Here is a 20,245-nt window from a genome sequence, read left to right as displayed (position 1 = left end):
ACGCATAAATTATTGTCCGGGCCCTGTTTTTTCGAATCTGGCCAGCTTAGTGGTGGAATCCCCTCTTCCACTTTTGTGGTCTGATCATCGTTTCAGGTCCCATGCCCGTATCCGTTCCTGGTTCTTTGTCAGTCGGCCAGGACACGGAAATGGGCAAAGGTGACTTCTGCCAATTTTAGCCAAGCTCTGGACGGGAATCGTCCTATTCTAGATGGCTGTGTAGACACTGCCAACTCTCAAACGGAAGTCTGGATAACGGGTGGCCTTGATCTAATTCCACCACCGTTGGCAGATCATACTATCACAAGATCGAGACAACCTCTCAGTAGAATGGTTCAGCGCAGAATTGCTTGCTCTGAAAAGACCTGCAAATGCTTAGCGCGTGTTTGGAGCAGAAATGTTAATCCTACAGACAGAGCCAACAATAGGCATACCAGGGTCACCCGTCGCAGTTTTTATTCTGGCAAAATCGAGGCGGATCACAAATCTTCTCGAGAAATATTTTCAATTGTGAAGTCGTTATCATCTCTGGACCGAGTCTCAGCGTCTACTCTTCCTTCAGAGGAATGCTGCAATGTCCTAGCTCAGTTTTTTTCTCATAAATTCGCCTCCATTTCCTCCACTTTTCCAGAGGGAGCTAGGGTCGCTCCTTGTCTCAATTTGTGGTTCAAACCCCCTGTTGATAGCTCTGGGCTGATTGTTTTTAAACCTATCGCACCAGAGGAATTGGCCCGCTATTGACAGCCATCAAGTCTGGTTCCCGCTCAGATCCTGCATCGCCTGCTGTCCTGGAACAAGAAATGGCTGTAATAATACCTGTGCTTTGCAACCTTCTTAACTGTTCCTTTTAAGATGGGCCAGGTTCCCCAGCGCTGTAAACACACTACACTAGTCCCACTTCTTTTAAAAACACTTTTAGATCCTACTAAGCCTGAAAACTTTAGGCACATTTTACTGCTTCCTTTTTCTTCTAAGGTTGCAGAGAAATATGTAACTCAGGAGCTCTCGAGCTTTATTGAGTCAAAATAGCTTCTCTATAGGACTAGGACCGTCTTCCGCCCCTTCACAGTACAGAGTCTGCGTTACTGCTTTCCTCCACCCGCAAAATTGTTAACAGGGGTGTTACTGCAGCACTACTGATGCTAGACCTCAGCGTACCCTTTGACACCGTATCCCACAACCTTTTACTTGAACGCTTGTGGAGCTGTAGTGTTGGCTATAAGGCCCTGCAGTGGTTCGTGTTTTTTTATGTGCAGAATTGCACCTTTCAGGTGGCACAAAAACCTTTCCAATCTCAGGGTTATCCACTGCAGCAGGCAGTGCCACAGGGCTCCTCTTTGAGCCCTACTTTATTCAATCTATACAGCTCCCCCTAGCTGATATCATCAAGCATTACAGTTGTTACATTGTATCGTATGCCAATGATATGCAGCTGATTATCGCTCTGTCGAGAAGAGAATAACCTACAAGCTTCTCACCCACGCCTACAAATCCCTCCACAACATTGGACCCAAATACCTCAACAACAGAGTCTGTTTCCACGCACCCAAAAGAACTCTCCGATCCGCCGACCTCCCCCTTGCAGAGACACCCCGCATTCGCAGAGCAGGAGGGAGGTCCTTCTCCTACATCGCAGCCAAAACCTGGAATGGGCTCCCAGTCAGCATCAGACGCTCCCCCAACCTGCACATCTTCAGGAAGGACCTCAAGACCTTGCTCTTCGACTGAGACGGAGCTGCCAACCCCCCCTCCCCCAGCGCCTTGAGAACCTCACGGGTGAGTAGCGCGCTTTATAAACTCCTGATTGATTGATTGATTGTCACAGGATGACGCTAACACAGCGGTTTTGTTAAGATCCTGTTTATCGGAGGTGGCTGAGTGGATGGACCTCAATTGTCTTAAGTTTAATGCTGGAAAAACATAGGTCCTTATCCAAGGTAAGAGGCCTTCGATTTGGCCCTCTGCTTGGTGGACATCCTGCCCCAAAGTCTAAAGTCAAAAACCTTGGCATCTGGTTCGATACTAGGCTCTTTTTTGACAGCCAAGTTACGGCTTTAGCGGGCAAGTTTTTTGGGATCTTAAAAACCTCTAAAATGTACCTTGAACTTCTCCCAGAAGCTGCAGGAAAGACAGTCATCCAGACTCTGGTCACGTCCAGGCTAGACTACTGCAATGTCCTGTATCTGGGAGTCTCACAGTCTCGGGTGATGAGACTTCAGCGCATGCAGAACAAAGCAACCCGACTGTTGCTGAATCTTCCCAGGCGGTCTTCTTGAGCTCTGCCCTTTCAAAACTGCAATGGCTACCTTTGAAGAAAAGGCTGTGTTTGAAAGCCATGTGCTATTGTTATAGGGTCCTTAAAGCAAGGGCCTTCGATATGTGCATTCTTTTTTCAAGCCCTATTCTCCTACAAGGAATTTAAGATCAGTAGGAGTTTTATTTGCATGCATTCCCACTGTAAAGAGAGCACTCATTGGAGGGTAATCTCTTACACCCTTATGCATCAAGCCAAAATCCAGTCGGTAAAATACCGATTCCTTATTAGCTCCCGGTATTAAGTAAAAAATACCCAATCCCAATGCATCAACCCAAAAGCAGAAATCGGTATTTAAGGAATCCTTAAATAGCGATTCTTTAAATAGGGATTCCTTAAATACCGATTCCTTAAATAGCGATTGCATTTAAGGAATCCCAAAGTGAGATTCCTTAAATGCAATGCATCAAAGTAAAAAAATTAGCGATTTCGCTAATAAGGGGAGCAAATTACCATGAAGATGAACTGCATGGTAATTTGCAAAAACTTTGAAAAATGCACTTTTGTGCATTTTTCAAAGTTTCATGTTGCGCACACACATGCCCTTAGAGCATGTGTGTGTGCAACATATGTGCACATATCATTTTCAGGGGTGCAACAGGGTGTCCTTTTGACACCCTGGCACCCTTGAAAGTGCTCCCGCTATTAGCGATTCGGTAATACCGAATCGCTAATACAGACTGGCTTTACATTCATTCCTATGGGCCTCCAAGCCCATAGGAATGAATGGGTAGGTATTCCTTATTACCGATTCGGTATTACCGATTCGGTAATAAGGAATATTAAGGAATCGCTATTTGAATAGCGATTCCTACATGCATAGCCTTTTGCTATTCCTTATTAGCGATTCCTTATTTTTCGCTAATAAGGAATCGCAAATGGCATTGTTGATGCATATGCCCCATGGTTATTTAGCAGCCAGGAAGCAGAATTCCCTTCCCCTTTTAATCATACAGGAAAAACTGAACTATCATTCTGTAAAAATCTAAAACCTGGCTGTTAAGGTTGGCTTGATTAGGGCCGTTTCTTTAGTATGCTGTTGAGTTCTGACTCCCAGTAGTGAGACCTCAGCGCTGGGACACTTTGGTAGAAATAACTAGGTGCTCTACAAATCACTTTATTATTATTATTTTATTATTTCCTGAGCTCGCAATGTGTCATTTCAAAGCACATGCTATGTAAATGGCGGTGACTTCTCTCCCAGAGGCATGGTTTAGATCTTGGTGGATCAGGTACCTCCATCGCTTTTTCAATGATCTTTCTGCCCACCAACTTGGCGGTCCACCTGCCATTTTCAGATTTTGGCTGGTCCATAGACGAAAGACTGCCAGAGTCCCCCCAACTCTGCCAGTAATTCTCAATGCATCGGCGGCAGTATAGGAAGAAGCAGCTGTCGACGGGACTCCAGCCCAGGCACCCGCTGTCCCGTTTACGATGTGCCTTTCCTCCATAGCAACTGTGGCAGAAATCCCTCCTACTTTGAGTTGGCGGATTCAAAGGAAATGAGGTAGAAACATACAGTTTTTCCTGCTTCCACTTCCGTTTCTGTCTTGTACACCATCATCCAGGTCCTTCCTAAGCTGCACCAACTCCATGACGATTCAAACAATTCCATTGTAGCCAAGATCTACAGTAGGCTACTTGTACAGTTGTCCTATGTATTATGTATTGACAAGTGCTGTAGCCTCGTGCACCTCTACATTGCTCTTACATGCAACATTTTTCTTAGGTGTAATACAATAGTATTAATTTTCCCACTCATCAAGGTAAAATTAACACACCTGTATTGAAACCTAAAAATAAATTATGTTGTTGTGGTGCTTGTGAGTGTTATGCTTATGGTGCCTGTGGGTGTGCATTCAACTGTGTGTGTATGTTGTTTGTGTGGCATGCAATATGTACCAAACAGGGGCATAACACATTACCTACATATACATTGTGAAACATTCACAACATATCTGTGTAGTAAGATAATGATGAGTATCACTTTCCTGTCTCCACACTACCATGGCCTCACTTCGTGAGGACACCAATGCCAGTACACTGCCAGTACAACAGAAACATCTAAATCTTCTTGGCAAAAACACATTGGCATGACAGCGCCAGAGTACTGTTAGCCAGCCGCTGTGGCGGTCTCCTGTCTATTGCCGCAACATCTAAATATGACGGGCAGACGTCTGTCAGCTTGACAGAGTATTTGGAACAGCAAACGAGGCAGGACAGCCTAGATCTAAATCAGGTCCTTAGTCATAACCTCAAAGTAATGCTGGGCCTTGCCTTGTTCCTGTAGAACAGAGATCTTCAATCTGTGGGGCACGACCCCCAGGGGCACTGTGGAGTCCCTAGAAGGGGGTCGCAGATTTTACAGCTTAACTATTCTCTGCAAAAAGACAGCCGTCCTGGGACGGCTAATTTAGATCGTTATCAGCTGCTTGCCTGAATGAAAGGCGAATGTGCCTGATCAGTTAATCAGCAAGTGTAAAGGATGCTTGGGAGCAGTTCTGGCTCTTTGTGATGACAAAGGTTTGTGTTTTGTGAGTGGAAGTGCAAAGAGTTAGCAACTGGGCTGGGAAGGTCTTGCTTTTAATTTTAACTGCATTTACACAGCCCTTAGTACCCTTAAAGATGTGTTAAAGGGACAGTTATGTAAAAAACTAAACTGCATTTCATACGCTCTGGTATTATTAAAATCTACATTTTGAAAGCACCATTTTGTCGTAAAACTATTTGCATGTTTTGCAGCGTTCTAGCTGTGTGTAATGCAAGTATAAAAATTGAACTACATATTTACAGTGCTTTCTGTCACAGCCTGTGACTACGTAGCACTAAAAATACACATCTCCATTCTCCACTTCACCAATCAACATTTAATTCTGTGGTTCTCAGGTTACACATAGACCTCTGCAGTGCATTAACTAATAGAGGTTTCATAATGTACTACAGTGCATTTCCCACTGAGCAATAACTTTTTTTATTTTTCATTTACGCTGCCCATTATTTTATATGTAGATACCTGATGGTGAAAGACCTAAAAACATACAAAGTATTTTGGGCTTATGTATGAAAGGCTAGCATCGCCAGAGAATAATTATTTATATGCTCCGGTGGCGCAAGTGTCTCAACCATGCCTATGAGGCAGTGCAAAGTCACCCTGCATGGCTTTGCATGGCCTCATAGATATGGATTTAGACATAGCAGCGCAAGTCATTGCCTTACTTTGCGTCAAGGAGTTGTTCCATGGGTTTGCAGGGGGTTCCCACGTAACACCCATGGAATTTGATGCTGTTCCATACTTACAAAATCACTTAAACCTGGGGCAGCTCCAAAAACGGACGCCTCCCCAGTGGAGGCGTAATGAGGAGAAATGTTTTCATTTCTCCTTGTTTTTTCCTCTTTCCATGTGTGCTGCATTATGCAGCTCACATAGAAAGAGAAAAACGCCCCTCAGGATTGTTTTGGTGAAGGAAGGTGCCCCTTCCCATACAAAAACAATCCTGCCTATGTTGGTGCTAGCCAGCAATTTGGGCACCAAGGCAAGGGAAAAAGGACTGGAATGCACCGTATTTCATAAATACGGTGCACTCCTTCCCTTTCACATTGGCATAGGTCAGCGCTGCAAGAAGACTTGCGGCTATGCCCTATGCCAATTCCTCATAAATGAGACCCTTTGTATTTAGCTACCCCTTTGGCCACACCCCTACGCTCACTGACATTTTGTTTGCTAAACACTGTTTAACATCATTTCCCCACCGTTAAAATTATTTGCTATTGGGGGCTGTTAGAAATGGAGGTTTCTAGTTGGCAATGGTTAGCACCTTTGTCCAAGTAGGGACCCTGCCTTCTAGTCAGGGTAGTAGGAATACACTACTGAAATAACCCCTGCTCACCCCCTTGGTAACTTGGCACGAGCAGTCAGGCTTATTTCAGAGGCAGTGTGTAAAGCATTTGCACATAACCAACAGTAATACAGTGAGCACACTACAAAAGGACACCACATCAGTTTAGAAAAATATCCAATAGTTTTTATATTCAAAACAAGACAAAAACAATAAAATCCAACATACAGTACTTAAAAATATGAATGTTTGCAAGAATAACCTTAAAAATGTAGTTCCTTGAAGTTGGTAGCTCCGTCCGGTGCTACAGCAGTGCTCAGAACAACAGAATCCAACAGTTCCGTCTGACCGCTTTGGTCGGGATGTCAGCAGACGCGTAAACAGTACCTTTTCATTGTGGCAGATGACGTTGGTGCGGGCCGGTCATGGCCACTGTCGCAGTTGCAGTGTGAAGCGGAGCAGTGCCTTCAAGTCGCGGTGCAGGCAGTGGCTCAGTGATGGTCGTATGGCACCATTGGTGAAACCAGGGATGCGGTGCGTAGTGAAGGCGGTGCTCGTTGCGGTGCTGAGAGATCACGGTGCAGGTGACAGTGGTGGTTGCGGGGAGCTGGCGTCGGTCAGTCCAGGCTGCGGTGTGGGATGAGGCGGTGCGTCACAAGACTTACGAGCAGTGCCCCCAAGCCACGGTGTGGTCACAGGTGTCAAAGTCAGCAGGCAGCGACAGCGTCAGTGAGACCAGGGCAGCGAAGTGAAGCGAGGCGGTGCAGAGTGCGATGCACACAAGTCACGGTGCAAGCAGCAGTTCGGTGAGACCAGGGTTGTGGTGCGAGATGCGGCTGTGCCCTTTGCGGTGCCTTCAGGACATGGAGCCAGCGACGGAGTTGTTTGCTTCCCCCCTCTGTGGCAACTGAAACCACAGTTCCAGAGGCGGTACCCAGAGGTTGGTGAAGTCTTTGTGGTCCCTGAGGCTTCAGAACAAGAGGCAAGCTCTACTTCAAGCCCTTGGAGAAGCTCGGCAACAGGTAAAGAAAGTTCAGACCAGTCCTTTCACTGCCAAAGGCAGAAGCAGCAACTGCAGGCCAACCCACCAAAGCAACAACACAGCAAAGGGGCAGGACTCCTCTTGGCAGTTCCTCTAGCTCTTATTCTTGGCAGGTTCCTTGATTTCAGGGAGTTCTAAAGTTCTGGCATCAGGGCCACACTATTTATACTCAGTTTCTCTTTGTGCTTTTGGGCAGAGAGTGTTTGTGCCCAGCCCAAACCAGTTCCATCCTGTCTGGCCCAGCTTCCTGGCAGGAGGTGGAGACAGCATTGTCCAAGGCAGACCAGGCTCATTCAGGTGCAAGGAAATCTCCTCCTACTACTCTAAATACAGGCCCTGACTCATCCAGGTAAGGCACGGCATACCTTGACCCCCCATCCCCAGTGGCTGTCTGTTGAGAATGCAGATCCGCAGCCCCTGTCACTCCAAAGCCAGACAGTCAATCCACAAACCCAGCAGAGGCACACAGGATGGCCAAGCAAGAAAATACCTACTTTCTAAAAGTGGTATTTTCGAACACAGAACATAACAATCATCTTTACTAAAATATGTTTTTTTATATTCTGAGTTCAGGCATACCAAACCCCATTTCTCTATTTTGTCCCAATGGAAAAATATGCATATAAGATGTTATAAATAAACTCCCATTCTATCCTATGGGACAGATAGCCTTTCCATAGTGAATAATGAAAACACTGTAATTCACTACAAGGACATGTCACACACACCAGTACATGCCTTATCTTTAATATACATGGCACCATGCCCACATGGGTACCTTGGGCCTACTTTAGGGGTGACTTGCATGTAAGAAAAGGGAAGATTAGGACCTGGCAAGTGGATGCAATTGCCAGGTCAACATGGCAGTTACATACTGCTCACAGACAATGCAGTGGCAGGTCTAATAACCCTTTTCAGGGCTGCTTGGGTGAGTGGCACAATCAGTACTGCAGGCCCACCAGCAGCATTTGATTGACAGGCCCTGGCACCCTCAGTGCACTTTACTATGGACTTACTAGTAAGCCAAACATGCCAATCATGGAAGCACCAATCCATAATACAATTTACAATAGGATCACTTGCACTTTAACACTGAACAGCAGTGGAAAGGTGCGCAGAGACACTAAACCAGTCAAAACTAGGAGGTCAGAAAGCAATAAGACAGGGGAAACATGCTAAAAGAAGCCAGATCTAACATGGGCATTTATGGTTGTAGATAGTTGTCAATAATGAGGTGTACCCATTTCTAGAAAACTTTGTCAGAAGGGGGTCCTTACGCCTGAAAAGGTTTGACAACGGGATCTCGGCATCAAAACGTTTGATGACCTCTGCTCTAGAAGGGATCCAAATGGATTGTGGTGATCATTTTTTTTAGCTTGATTATGGATCAGTGAAGACATCTATTTGTGTTACACAAATCTCGTCAATAGGTTAAAATTATATTTTTCATTTACTACATGTCAATATAATGGAGTAGAACTGATAATTTAAATAATTAATATAGATTGATTTTATTTCACAGAGGTTGCGTGCATGTCACTAATATGCACTGTATTTGAAAATATATTTTATTGCATTGTTAAAGTACAAAGAATTCAATAGCATAATGACTAATCATAATAGTCTCTTCCTTAATCTAATGGCATACAATATGCTGATCCTAAGTGTAGTAGCAATATTAGGCAGGTAATATGAAATTGCAGCATTATTAAAAGTCTTATATAGAGATTATTTGACAAAGATATTACAAAAACAGAAAAGAGATATGGGGGCTATAAACAAAATGTGCCCCGACTAAATTTGATGATATTTTGAGAGGCAATTAACTCACTGAATTAAAGTGCAAGGGAATTAGACATATAATGGTTCCAATTCACCCCAAAAGGATTCGTATTCCTCTCAATAATTCCTGCTCTGAACTTAATATTTTTCCAGACCTAGCCAGCTGACAAAGAATGTCCTCAATCCTCTACAGAGACAGATAGTGCAGACTTGCACAATCCAATGATCTCTCTTTTAGATACAAGGAGAGCACCAAGGGTGTATTCTGTGCAGTTCTAATTTTTTAAAAGATTCACATCATAATTCGGTAAAAAAAGAAAGTCATAGTATGAGGACTGAAGTCGACAATAAAGTTAATCCTCTAGAAAACTACAAGCCAATAGACTCTTTGGGGCACATGCATCAAACTTTATTTATGTGATTACCAAATAGCGATTTTTAAGAAATCGCTATTTAGTAATCGCAAAATGCAATGCATCAAAAAAGATGCAAATAGTGATACTCTAACTGAGATTCCTTAAGAATCACAATTGCAATTAGGGAATCCCTATTTGCTCTTGGGACTCCATTCCTTCCTATGGGCCTCCAGGCCCATAGGTGGGAATGTCTTGCATTGCCTAAATTGCAATTACCTAACTGGTAATCGCAAATTCGGTGATGCAAAGGCAAGGGTGTCCGGGGGCCTAAGCCCCCCCCTGAGGCTCCCCTAACACAAAAAAAAATCAAAGTATGCACACATTAGCATTAACTTGAAGTTGATTCTAAGTAGCATTTCCTAAATGCACATTTGGCATTTAGGAAAGGCTTCTTCCATATGCTTTAGGGAATCGCTAATTGTGATTCCCTATTTGCATTCGCAATTTAGGTAATCAGAAGAAATTGCGATGACCTGAATTGCGAATCCAAATAACTTTCATGCATTAGGGAAGGCCATTTTGCGATCGCAAACGGCCAATTTTTACCAATCGCACTGTTTGCGTTCGCAAAATACCTTGATGCATGTGCCCCTTAGTCTGGATTGTAACCATCCTCGTCACTGTCTTTGTATAGAGCTAAGACTCTCAAAGACCGAAGCACGGGACCATTCTAGAAGAGACTGGGGTTCAAATGTGTTTTAATTTGCCTCGGTTTGTCAAATTATGCTGAATAGTTCCTTGGACCTCATCACATGTCAAGAACTAGTTAATACCTCGAAGGTCAGAAAAATTTAAATGTACTGAAGCACAAGAACAATTTTTGTTGCATTTATCTTAATCCCATATCAAGACTATATCGGGAAGAGTTTTTCTGGGGGAAAAAGAAAGCCCAGACTATAGCCCATTCCAGAAAACATTTAATTCAGAAGCCCATACCATCTTATTGTTGATGTCTGCATCAACTTTTGAGGAATTTTTTAACAATATATAGAAATTCAAAGTTGGTATTACTGCCAGGAATATTTTAATGGTCAGTAATGAGGAGTAGTCACAGAATCAACACTGCAAACAACACTTTTCAGAATACTGTACAAAATGTGATAGCAATTTTATTCACTATTAGACAAACCAATATTTATGGTACTCATGAAGATGCACCCATGCTGCGGCATGAAGAGAAGGAGGGAGTTGGAAAATGGCGACAGGCAAAGTTGAAATGTGATGCACAGAGGAAGAAGTAAGCAGGGGTGTCCATGGTGAAAAGATGAGGAGTTAGAAATTGGTGGCAGGAGAGGTTTGGGAAAGAGAGTATAACTACAAGTTACTGATATAAACTGATTGAAAGGGTTGAGGAAGAGAGGGGAGGAACATGGAGTAAAGTAGGAGAATATAGGGAGGTAAAAGTGTAAGGGGAGATAGGATGAGATGTGTGGGACTAGATGTGAGGGAATAGGGAAAGGGAAATGCTGGGTTGGATGAAGAGATGGGATATAAACTGTTCTTTAATGAAGCAGTATATTAATTATGAGTGCTGAGTCCAATTGTATGTTTTTCCATCTGGTTAGCAACATCTTGACTTGGAGTCTGCACTTACCAACATAGCTTAGCCAACAAGGACTATTGAAGGGTTGATGTGGAGTAAAGGTCCAGCTTTCCCTCCCTGTTATATACAATACTTTTTTAGTTGTGGGTAGGCCGTCACTCAAAGTTTGGACCTTTCTTTGCCTCCATGTGAAAATTTGTTGAAACGGATGAGTGTGTCCTCCCTCTTGTGTAGTATATTCGTTAATTTCTTTGTAGCGGGGTATTCCGCACTGTAAATAAATCCAAGAGCAGATTGTTATACGTTTTTTCAGTTGTGAGTTTTATTCTCAAAGAGAAATTACTTAAGTTCATCATTGCTGGAGTGTTTGACATGAGTAACAAGTGTCTCAACATTCCAAAGCAGCCAACACATATTTCACCCCCTTATGGCCCATTCCCTTAGGGCTTTTTCAAGGCTTGTAAATGCTACAAAATTCAGTCATTGAGATTCCCGTTTTTATATATATTCCCTTTTTGGAAATTCCACGATGATCAATTGTAGTATTAGACAAGACAAATTCCATCTCATCCCAGGCTTAATGCCTGAAGTAATATGACCACTGGCAGATCATCGTGGAATATCTCCTCTGGATTCATCAAGCCATGCAGGGCAGCTGCGCCCACTGCAGGTAAGAGAGGTGGGGCCGGATGGGGAAGATTTCGAGAGATGACCACAAGGGAAATTCAATTATTTATTTACTTTTCCCTCGCGGTCGTCTCCCGAAATACCCTCCAGACGGCTCCACCGCCCCACCGCTCTTACCTGCAGCGGCCACGGCTGATGCAGGGCCACGCAAGGTGGCCTTGCATGGCTTGATAAATCTGACTTAGGTTTTGCATCACCCTTGCACCCCCTTGCATGGTGCAAGAGCGACGCAAAGCCTATATAAATATGCCCCAGAGTTTCCTGAAAGGTGTAACAAAAGCACAATGTAAGCGAGCTAATAAAATAAATGACTGCAAATGCAGTTGTGCTAAGACTTCATCAAATGTATTATTAATATGTTAGTTACGTGTTTCACAATTTTATTGCGTAAATGAGTAATATTTTTCATTCTCCCACTTGTCAGTGTGTAAGTACTGGAAATAAATCTAACTGCACCTGTTTTTTCACATTTGACCACTAGAGAGACCTCTCTACTGTCTTGGAATGTATTTTATTTTCACTTTCACATAGGCTTTTTATTTTCAGTTTCAAGTTGAGCAACATTTACTTTTAATTTCGCACATAAAGAAACATTATGGTTCAAAAGTAGTTTTTGCTTGACAATTAACCATAATACTTTTATATAAAACACACATGCAGATAGTATTTACCCTAGAACAGTGCTGATTTACATCTAAAACAAGAGTCCTAGCTAAGTTGTGTTTTTTATAAAGTTGTTACTTGCAAAGTCAGCCAGAAAATCTTAATATCCTGGACTGTCCATTTATGGGCACGTCTAACACTGATTTGCCTACCCTTTCTCCAGATGCAAAAACAACAATTGATGGACAGAATGCAGAACAATGTCATACATTCACCCCAGTACAGAGATCTGGGCCTAAATCCATCGTTTTTTTGCTCACCATGCCATTCCAGTTTGAACCCAGCTATATGCAAATCAGTCTTGACCCTGTGCCCCATGGGAACAGTCCAGCCCGAACTGCCAAGCCAGGTCCTCCCTGGACTGGAAACAAGCATCCTAGGACCGGTTTCGGGCTTTCAGCCCTCGTCAGCCAGGATAGCTTGATTCCAGTGGCATGGAGAGCAAGGGACTCACGTCTGAGCATACCCTTCCCACTCGGGGTGACAAATGCAAAAACAACAATTGATGGACAGAATGCAGAACAATGTCATACATTCACCCCAGTACAGAGATCTGGGCCTAAATCCATCGTTTTTTTGCTCACCATGCCATTCCAGTTTGAACCCAGCTATATGCAAATCAGTCTTGACCCTGTGCCCCATGGGAACAGTCCAGCCCGAACTGCCAAGCCAGGTCCTCCCTAGACTGGAAACAAGCATCCTAGGACCGGTTTCGGGCTTTCAGCCCTCGTCAGCCAGGATAGCTTGATTCCAGTGGCATGGAGAGCAAGGGACTCACGTCTGAGCATACCCTTCCCACTCGGGGTGACAAATGCAAAAACAACAATTGATGGACAGAATGCAGAACAATGTCATACATTCACCCCAGTACAGAGATCTGGGCCTAAATCCATCGTTTTTTTGCTCACCATGCCATTCCAGTTTGAACCCAGCTATATGCAAATCAGTCTTGACCCTGTGCCCCATGGGAACAGTCCAGCCCGAACTGCCAAGCCAGGTCCTCCCTGGACTGGAAACAAGCATCCTAGGACCGGTTTCGGGCTTTCAGCCCTCGTCAGCCAGGATAGCTTGATTCCAGTGGCATGGAGAGCAAGGGACTCACGTCTGAGCATACCCTTCCCACTCGGGGTGACAAATGCAAAAACAACAATTGATGGACAGAATGCAGAACAATGTCATATATTCACCCCAGTACAGAGATCTGGGCCTAAATCCATCGTTTTTTTGCTCACCATGCCATTCCAGTTTGAACCCAGCTATATGCAAATCAGTCTTGACCCTGTGCCCCATGGGAACAGTCCAGCCCGAACTGCCAAGCCAGGTCCTCCCTGGACTGGAAACAAGCATCCTAGGACCGGTTTCGGGCTTTCAGCCCTCGTCAGCCAGGATAGCTTGATTCCAGTGGCATGGAGAGCAAGGGACTCACGTCTGAGCATACCCTTCCCACTCGGGGTGACAAATGCAAAAACAACAATTGATGGACAGAATGCAGAACAATGTCATACATTCACCCCAGTACAGAGATCTGGGCCTAAATCCATCGTTTTTTTGCTCACCATGCCATTCCAGTTTGAACCCAGCTATATGCAAATCAGTCTTGACCCTGTACCCCATGGGAACAGTCCAGCCCGAACTGCCAAGCCAGGTCCTCCCTGGACTGGAAACAAGCATCCTAGGACCGGTTTCGGGCTTTCAGCCCTCGTCAGCCAGGATAGCTTGATTCCAGTGGCATGGAGAGCAAGGGACTCACGTCTGAGCATACCCTTCCCACTCGGGGTGACAAATGCAAAAACAACAATTGATGGACAGAATGCAGAACAATGTCATACATTCACCCCAGTACAGAGATCTGGGCCTAAATCCATCGTTTTTTTGCTCACCATGCCATTCCAGTTTGAACCCAGCTATATGCAAATCAGTCTTGACCCTGTGCCCCATGGGAACAGTCCAGCCCGAACTGCCAAGCCAGGTCCTCCCTGGACTGGAAACAAGCATCCTAGGACCGGTTTCGGGCTTTCAGCCCTCGTCAGCCAGGATAGCTTGATTCCAGTGGCATGGAGAGCAAGGGACTCACGTCTGAGCATACCCTTCCCACTCGGGGTGACAAATGCAAAAACAACAATTGATGGACAGAATGCAGAACAATGTCATACATTCACCCCAGTACAGAGATCTGGGCCTAAATCCATCGTTTTTTTGCTCACCATGCCATTCCAGTTTGAACCCAGCTATATGCAAATCAGTCTTGACCCTGTGCCCCATGGGAACAGTCCAGCCCGAACTGCCAAGCCAGGTCCTCCCTGGACTGGAAACAAGCATCCTAGGACCGGTTTCGGGCTTTCAGCCCTCGTCAGCCAGGATAGCTTGATTCCAGTGGCATGGAGAGCAAGGGACTCACGTCTGAGCATACCCTTCCCACTCGGGGTGACAAATGCAAAAACAACAATTGATGGACAGAATGCAGAACAATGTCATACATTCACCCCAGTACAGAGATCTGGGCCTAAATCCATTGTTTTTTTGCTCACCATGCCATTCCCCTTTTGTACCGCTTTGTTCGCCATAAGTTGGCAGGGTATGCTCAGACGTGAGTCCCTTGCTCACTTTGCCACTGGATTCAAGCAAGCCTGGCTGAAGACGGCTGAAATGCCAGAAACCGGTCCTAGGAAGCTTGTTTCCGGTCCAGGGAAGGCATGGCTTGGCAGTTCGGGCTGGACTGTTCCCATGAGGCACAGGGTCAGACTGATTTGCATATGGCCATGTCTGAACTGGGGTGGCAGAGTGGGCTAAAGAACGGTGATGGATCAAACCCAGATCTGTTGACTGGGTGTGAGTGTTTGATTGGTTCTGATGCTCCGTCCATCACCACCCCCTTTTGTACCGCTTTGTTCGCCATAAGTTGGCAGGGTATGCTCAGACGTGAGTCCCTTGCTCACTTTGCCACTGGATTCAAGCAAGCCTGGCTGAAGACGGCTGAAATGCCAGAAACCGGTCCTAGGAAGCTTGTTTCCGGTCCAGGGAAGGCATGGCTTGGCAGTTCGGCTGGACTGTTCCCATGAGGCACAGGGTCAGACTGATTTGCATATGGCCATGTCTGAACTGGGGTGGCAGAGTGGGCTAAAGAACGGTGATGGATCAAACCCAGATCTGTTGACTGGGTGTGAGTGTTTGATTGGTTCTGATGCTCCGTCCATCACCACCCCCTTTTGTACCGCTTTGTTCGCCATAAGTTGGCAGGGTATGCTCAGACGTGAGTCCCTTGCTCACTTTGCCACTGGATTCAAGCAAGCCTGGCTGAAGACGGCTGAAATGCCAGAAACCGGTCCTAGGAAGCTTGTTTCCGGTCCAGGGAAGGCATGGCTTGGCAGTTCGGGCTGGACTGTTCCCATGAGGCACAGGGTCAGACTGATTTGCATATGGCCATGTCTGAACTGGGGTGGCAGAGTGGGCTAAAGAACGGTGATGGATCAAACCCAGATCTGTTGACTGGGTGTGAGTGTTTGATTGGTTCTGATGCTCCGTCCATCACCACCCCCTTTTGTACCGCTTTGTTCGCCATAAGTTGGCAGGGTATGCTCAGACGTGAGTCCCTTGCTCACTTTGCCACTGGATTCAAGCAAGCCTGGCTGAAGACGGCTGAAATGCCAGAAACCGGTCCTAGGAAGCTTGTTTCCGGTCCAGGGAAGGCATGGCTTGGCAGTTCGGGCTGGACTGTTCCCATGAGGCACAGGGTCAGACTGATTTGCATATGGCCATGTCTGAACTGGGGTGGCAGAGTGGGCTAAAGAACGGTGATGGATCAAACCCAGATCTGTTGACTGGGTGTGAGTGTTTGATTGGTTCTGATGCTCCGTCCATCACCACCCCCTTTTGTACCGCTTTGTTCGCCATAAGTTGGCAGGGTATGCTCAGACGTGAGTCACTTGCTCACTTTGCCACTGGATTCAAGCAAGCCTGGCTGAAGACGGCTGAAATGCCAGAAACCGGTCCTAGGAAGCTTGTTTCCGGTCCAGGGAAGGCATGGCTTGGCAGTTCGGGCTGGACTGTTCCCATGAGGCACAGGGTCAGACTGATTTGCATATGGCCATGTCTGAACTGGGGTGGCAGAGTGCGCTAAAGAACGGTGATGGATCAAACCCAGATCTGTTGACTGGGTGTGAGTGTTTGATTGGTTCTGATGCTCCGTCCATCACCACCCGCTTTTGTACCGCTTTGTTCGCCATAAGTTGGCAGGGTATGCTCAGACGTGAGTCCCTTGCTCACTTTGCCACTGGATTCAAGCAATCCTGGCTGAAGACGGCTGAAATGCCAGAAACCGGTCCTAGGAAGCTTGTTTCCGGTCCAGGGTAGGCATGGCTTGGCAGTTCGGGCTGGACTGTTCCCATGAGGCACAGGGTCAGACTGATTTGCATATGGCCATGTCTGAACTGGGGTGGCAGAGTGGGCTAAAGAACGGTGATGGATCAAACCCAGATCTGTTGACTGGGTGTGAGTGTTTGATTGGTTCTGATGCTCCGTCCATCACCACCCCCTTTTGTACCGCTTTGTTCGCCATAAGTTGGCAGGGTATGCTCAGACGTGAGTCCCTTGCTCACTTTGCCACTGGATTCAAGCAAGCCTGGCTGAAGACGGCTGAAATGCCAGAAACCGGTCCTAGGAAGCTTGTTTCCGGTCCAGGGAAGGCATGGCTTGGCAGTTCGGGCTGGACTGTTCCCATGAGGCACAGGGTCAGACTGATTTGCATATGGCCATGTCTGAACTGGGGTGGCAGAGTGGGCTAAAGAACGGTGATGGATCAAACCCAGATCTGTTGACTGGGTGTGAGTGTTTGATTGGTTCTGATGCTCCGTCCATCACCACCCCCTTTTGTACCGCTTTGTTCGCCATAAGTTGGCAGGGTATGCTCAGACGTGAGTCCCTTGCTCACTTTGCCACTGGATTCAAGCAAGCCTGGCTGAAGACGGCTGAAATGCCAGAAACCGGTCCTAGGAAGCTTGTTTCCGGTCCAGGGAAGGCATGGCTTGGCAGTTCGGGCTGGACTGTTCCCATGAGGCACAGGGTCAGACTGATTTGCATATGGCCATGTCTGAACTGGGGTGGCAGAGTGGGCTAAAGAACGGTGATGGATCAAACCCAGATCTGTTGACTGGGTGTGAGTGTTTGATTGGTTCTGATGCTCCGTCCATCACCACCCGCTTTTGTACCGCTTTGTTCGCCATAAGTTGGCAGGGTATGCTCAGACGTGAGTCCCTTGCTCACTTTGCCACTGGATTCAAGCAAGCCTGGCTGAAGACGGCTGAAATGCCAGAAACCGGTCCTAGGAAGCTTGTTTCCGGTCCAGGGAAGGCATGGCTTGGCAGTTCGGGCTGGACTGTTCCCATGAGGCACAGGGTCAGACTGATTTGCATATGGCCATGTCTGAACTGGGGTGGCAGAGTGGGCTAAAGAACGGTGATGGATCAAACCCAGATCTGTTGACTGGGTGTGAGTGTTTGATTGGTTCTGATGCTCCGTCCATCACCACCCCCTTTTGTACCCTTTCTCCAGGGCTGTAGTTGCACGTCGATAAAAAAAAACCTAAAAAGAAAATACTTTTGTCAGAACTGTTTTTCATACCATGTAAAGACTTAATTTCTTGAATCACTTCAGGTTCGGGTTACAGGTGATATTGGATCTAATCAGTGCTTTAAATGAAAAAACAGAGAAGTGCAGGTACTCGCTATTTAGAGTATCTGCTTACTCTTGAGAAATGCTGGTACTCTCCCATTAAATGTATTCTAGCACAGCTGAGAAGTGCAGGTACTCTCCCATTCAAATTAAAGAAATGCAGGTACTCAGTACTGGACAGTACCTGCCTATTGAAAGCACTAGATCAAGTCTTCAGGGGCCCATCCTCCAGTATTCTTGAATTTTTGTAGTTGGCAACAAGGAGGGACTACTCTCATTTGACTGCGCTATTGCTTGGCTGATGTCTAGTATCTTAATGTCTCTGGGCTGTAGATTACAGAATCTTCCAGTTTCATGAGGGTATGGCAATTGTTGAAGCCGTGTCAGCCCTGTTCCATTGAGCAGCTGTCTACTGTTTCAATGACTGAAGCAGGGCTTTTCCAAGACAGTTGTATGCCTTTAATTTCAAGAGTTCAGGAGTTGAGTTTCGGGGCACATCCGACTGCCCGTTTTTATTACAGTTTCTGACCACTTTTTCTCTCACATTTTTTCATATCTCTTCCTCTGATGCTTATAATAGACTCCATACGACTTGTGCCTACAAAGCTCAATAGTTTTATTTTGAATACACAAAGACAATAAGGGATTAATTTAGGCTCAAATGCAGTACGGTTAGGTCTCTAAAAATTATATTGTGGTGTTTCTCAGTAATCTGCATGAAACTTCTCTTTAATTTAGCCAAATAGTACAGGCGAGGGTTGAGGCATTAGGAGTTTGTGAAAGTTACTCAAGTTGTAAATTGTGTCCTACTCATCCAGGGGATTCCAATGTAGGTCAATGAAGGCAAGAACCTGATGTCCACATAACCACATAAGGCAAATTTAAATAATCTACATGCAGCAAATTTATAAAGTAAGTGATTGTGCTGAAAGTCCGACCCAGACATGGCCCTCATGGACCTAAGTTTGACATCCCTGTCATAATCCATAGTCGGCCATCCTCCAGATGCCCATGCAGTTTAGAATAGAGCTACACATGGTCCCAGACTATTGATTTCTCTGTTCTCCTCTACTACAGAGAGTGATTTCCCCACTACAGCGAAGGATAACAGCCTAAGGTCTACAAGTGTAACTGTTACTATGTTGAGTGATTTGTACTTTCTTTGATTATCCTAGGACAGATAAATTATTTCCAACTTAAAAATATTTCACAAACTTGGATCAGCAATGAGGAAGGTGTATTTCACTAAAAATCACCAGCTTTCATACTGGATCCATAGTATGATCTCACACTTGTACTCTCAATTTCATGTAATTTCTCTTCTATTTCTGCATGCCCTCATTTCATTTGTGATGTTTTGTTCCATCAAATGTTTCTCTTTGTAGCATATCATTCAAGCAACACAGCATCAGGAACAAAACCAGAAAAATCAGGTTAGTTTTGCACTACAGCTACAAGGTGTGTAGCAACACAAATCACCATCAATTGATTATTTAATTGGACATTGTCCAGTGTACTTCTTTGTCACCATTGCTAATCTCCACCATCTGTAATTCTTTATGTCCGTTTGTCATTTTTTTCTGCCACTGTTGATGGTTTGATTTTTCCTCTGATCATTGTTCTCTGTGATTGGAAGTCTCCATTTGTGGTGGTTGGGGCACCTGGTGCTAACACCAACAGACTATCTCCCTTGTGAGATTTTAAATCCTCACTGCTCATTGATTTCAACCTTTACCTCAATGCCAACAGTAGTTGATCGTTGTGAAAACTATTCGATTTGATTTTCTAATCATGTAAAGCAGGGATAATGTTGATCCATAGTCTACTGTCAATTTCTTTTTTTATTTTTTTTTATTGATTTTAATAGAACGTACAACAACGAGACTCAGCATTGTAGTATCACATTATACTTTACACCCATATTCAGCATGTGTCAATCAGCATCAATTGGTGACAGTACAAATGACCAATGAACAACTTCAAATATATAACTCCCCCATGCGTATTCATCCATTTTTAGGTGGGTTGATGATGATCCCGCGTGTTGGGTTATTACCCACAGAAAGTAGAGAACGGCCTGAATAACAAGGCGAGCAAGGGTGACCCCCTGTCATGAGTATTCTAACTTTGTGTCAAGGTGGGTTAATCGTTATTAGCAGAGATGAGCTGGTAATTATATAATTCCCAGAAGTTTTTGGGCCTATTACGTGGGGGGAGAAGTTTGCTAAAAATCTCCGTCTGCGTACTGCAGAATGTCATGTCAGTCTTCCATTGGACGAGCGTCAGGAGTGGACC

General features: G+C 45.2%; 1 protein-coding gene across 2 annotated transcripts in view; it reads left to right on the top strand.

Annotated features, from left to right (window-relative positions):
* Positions 1–20,245, top strand: part of RASA3 (RAS p21 protein activator 3) — an 886,845-nt gene that overhangs the window by 718,615 nt on the left and 147,985 nt on the right. Inside the window, exon 20 of one of the 2 annotated variants that reach the window (XM_085622738.1) lies at positions 19,336–19,383. The exons of the other annotated variant lie outside the window; for it this stretch is intronic. Coding sequence (XP_085478864.1) covers positions 19,336–19,383 — 48 coding nt within the window. The remainder of the gene's footprint in view (positions 1–19,335; positions 19,384–20,245) is intronic. 2 annotated transcript variants of the gene reach the window in all.

The sequence above is a fragment of the Triturus cristatus genome, chromosome 8, assembly GCF_964204655.1.
Source record: "Triturus cristatus chromosome 8, aTriCri1.1, whole genome shotgun sequence".
In the NCBI taxonomy this organism is placed as follows: Eukaryota; Metazoa; Chordata; class Amphibia; order Caudata; family Salamandridae; genus Triturus; species Triturus cristatus.
This window is presented reverse-complemented; position numbering and strand designations above follow the sequence as displayed.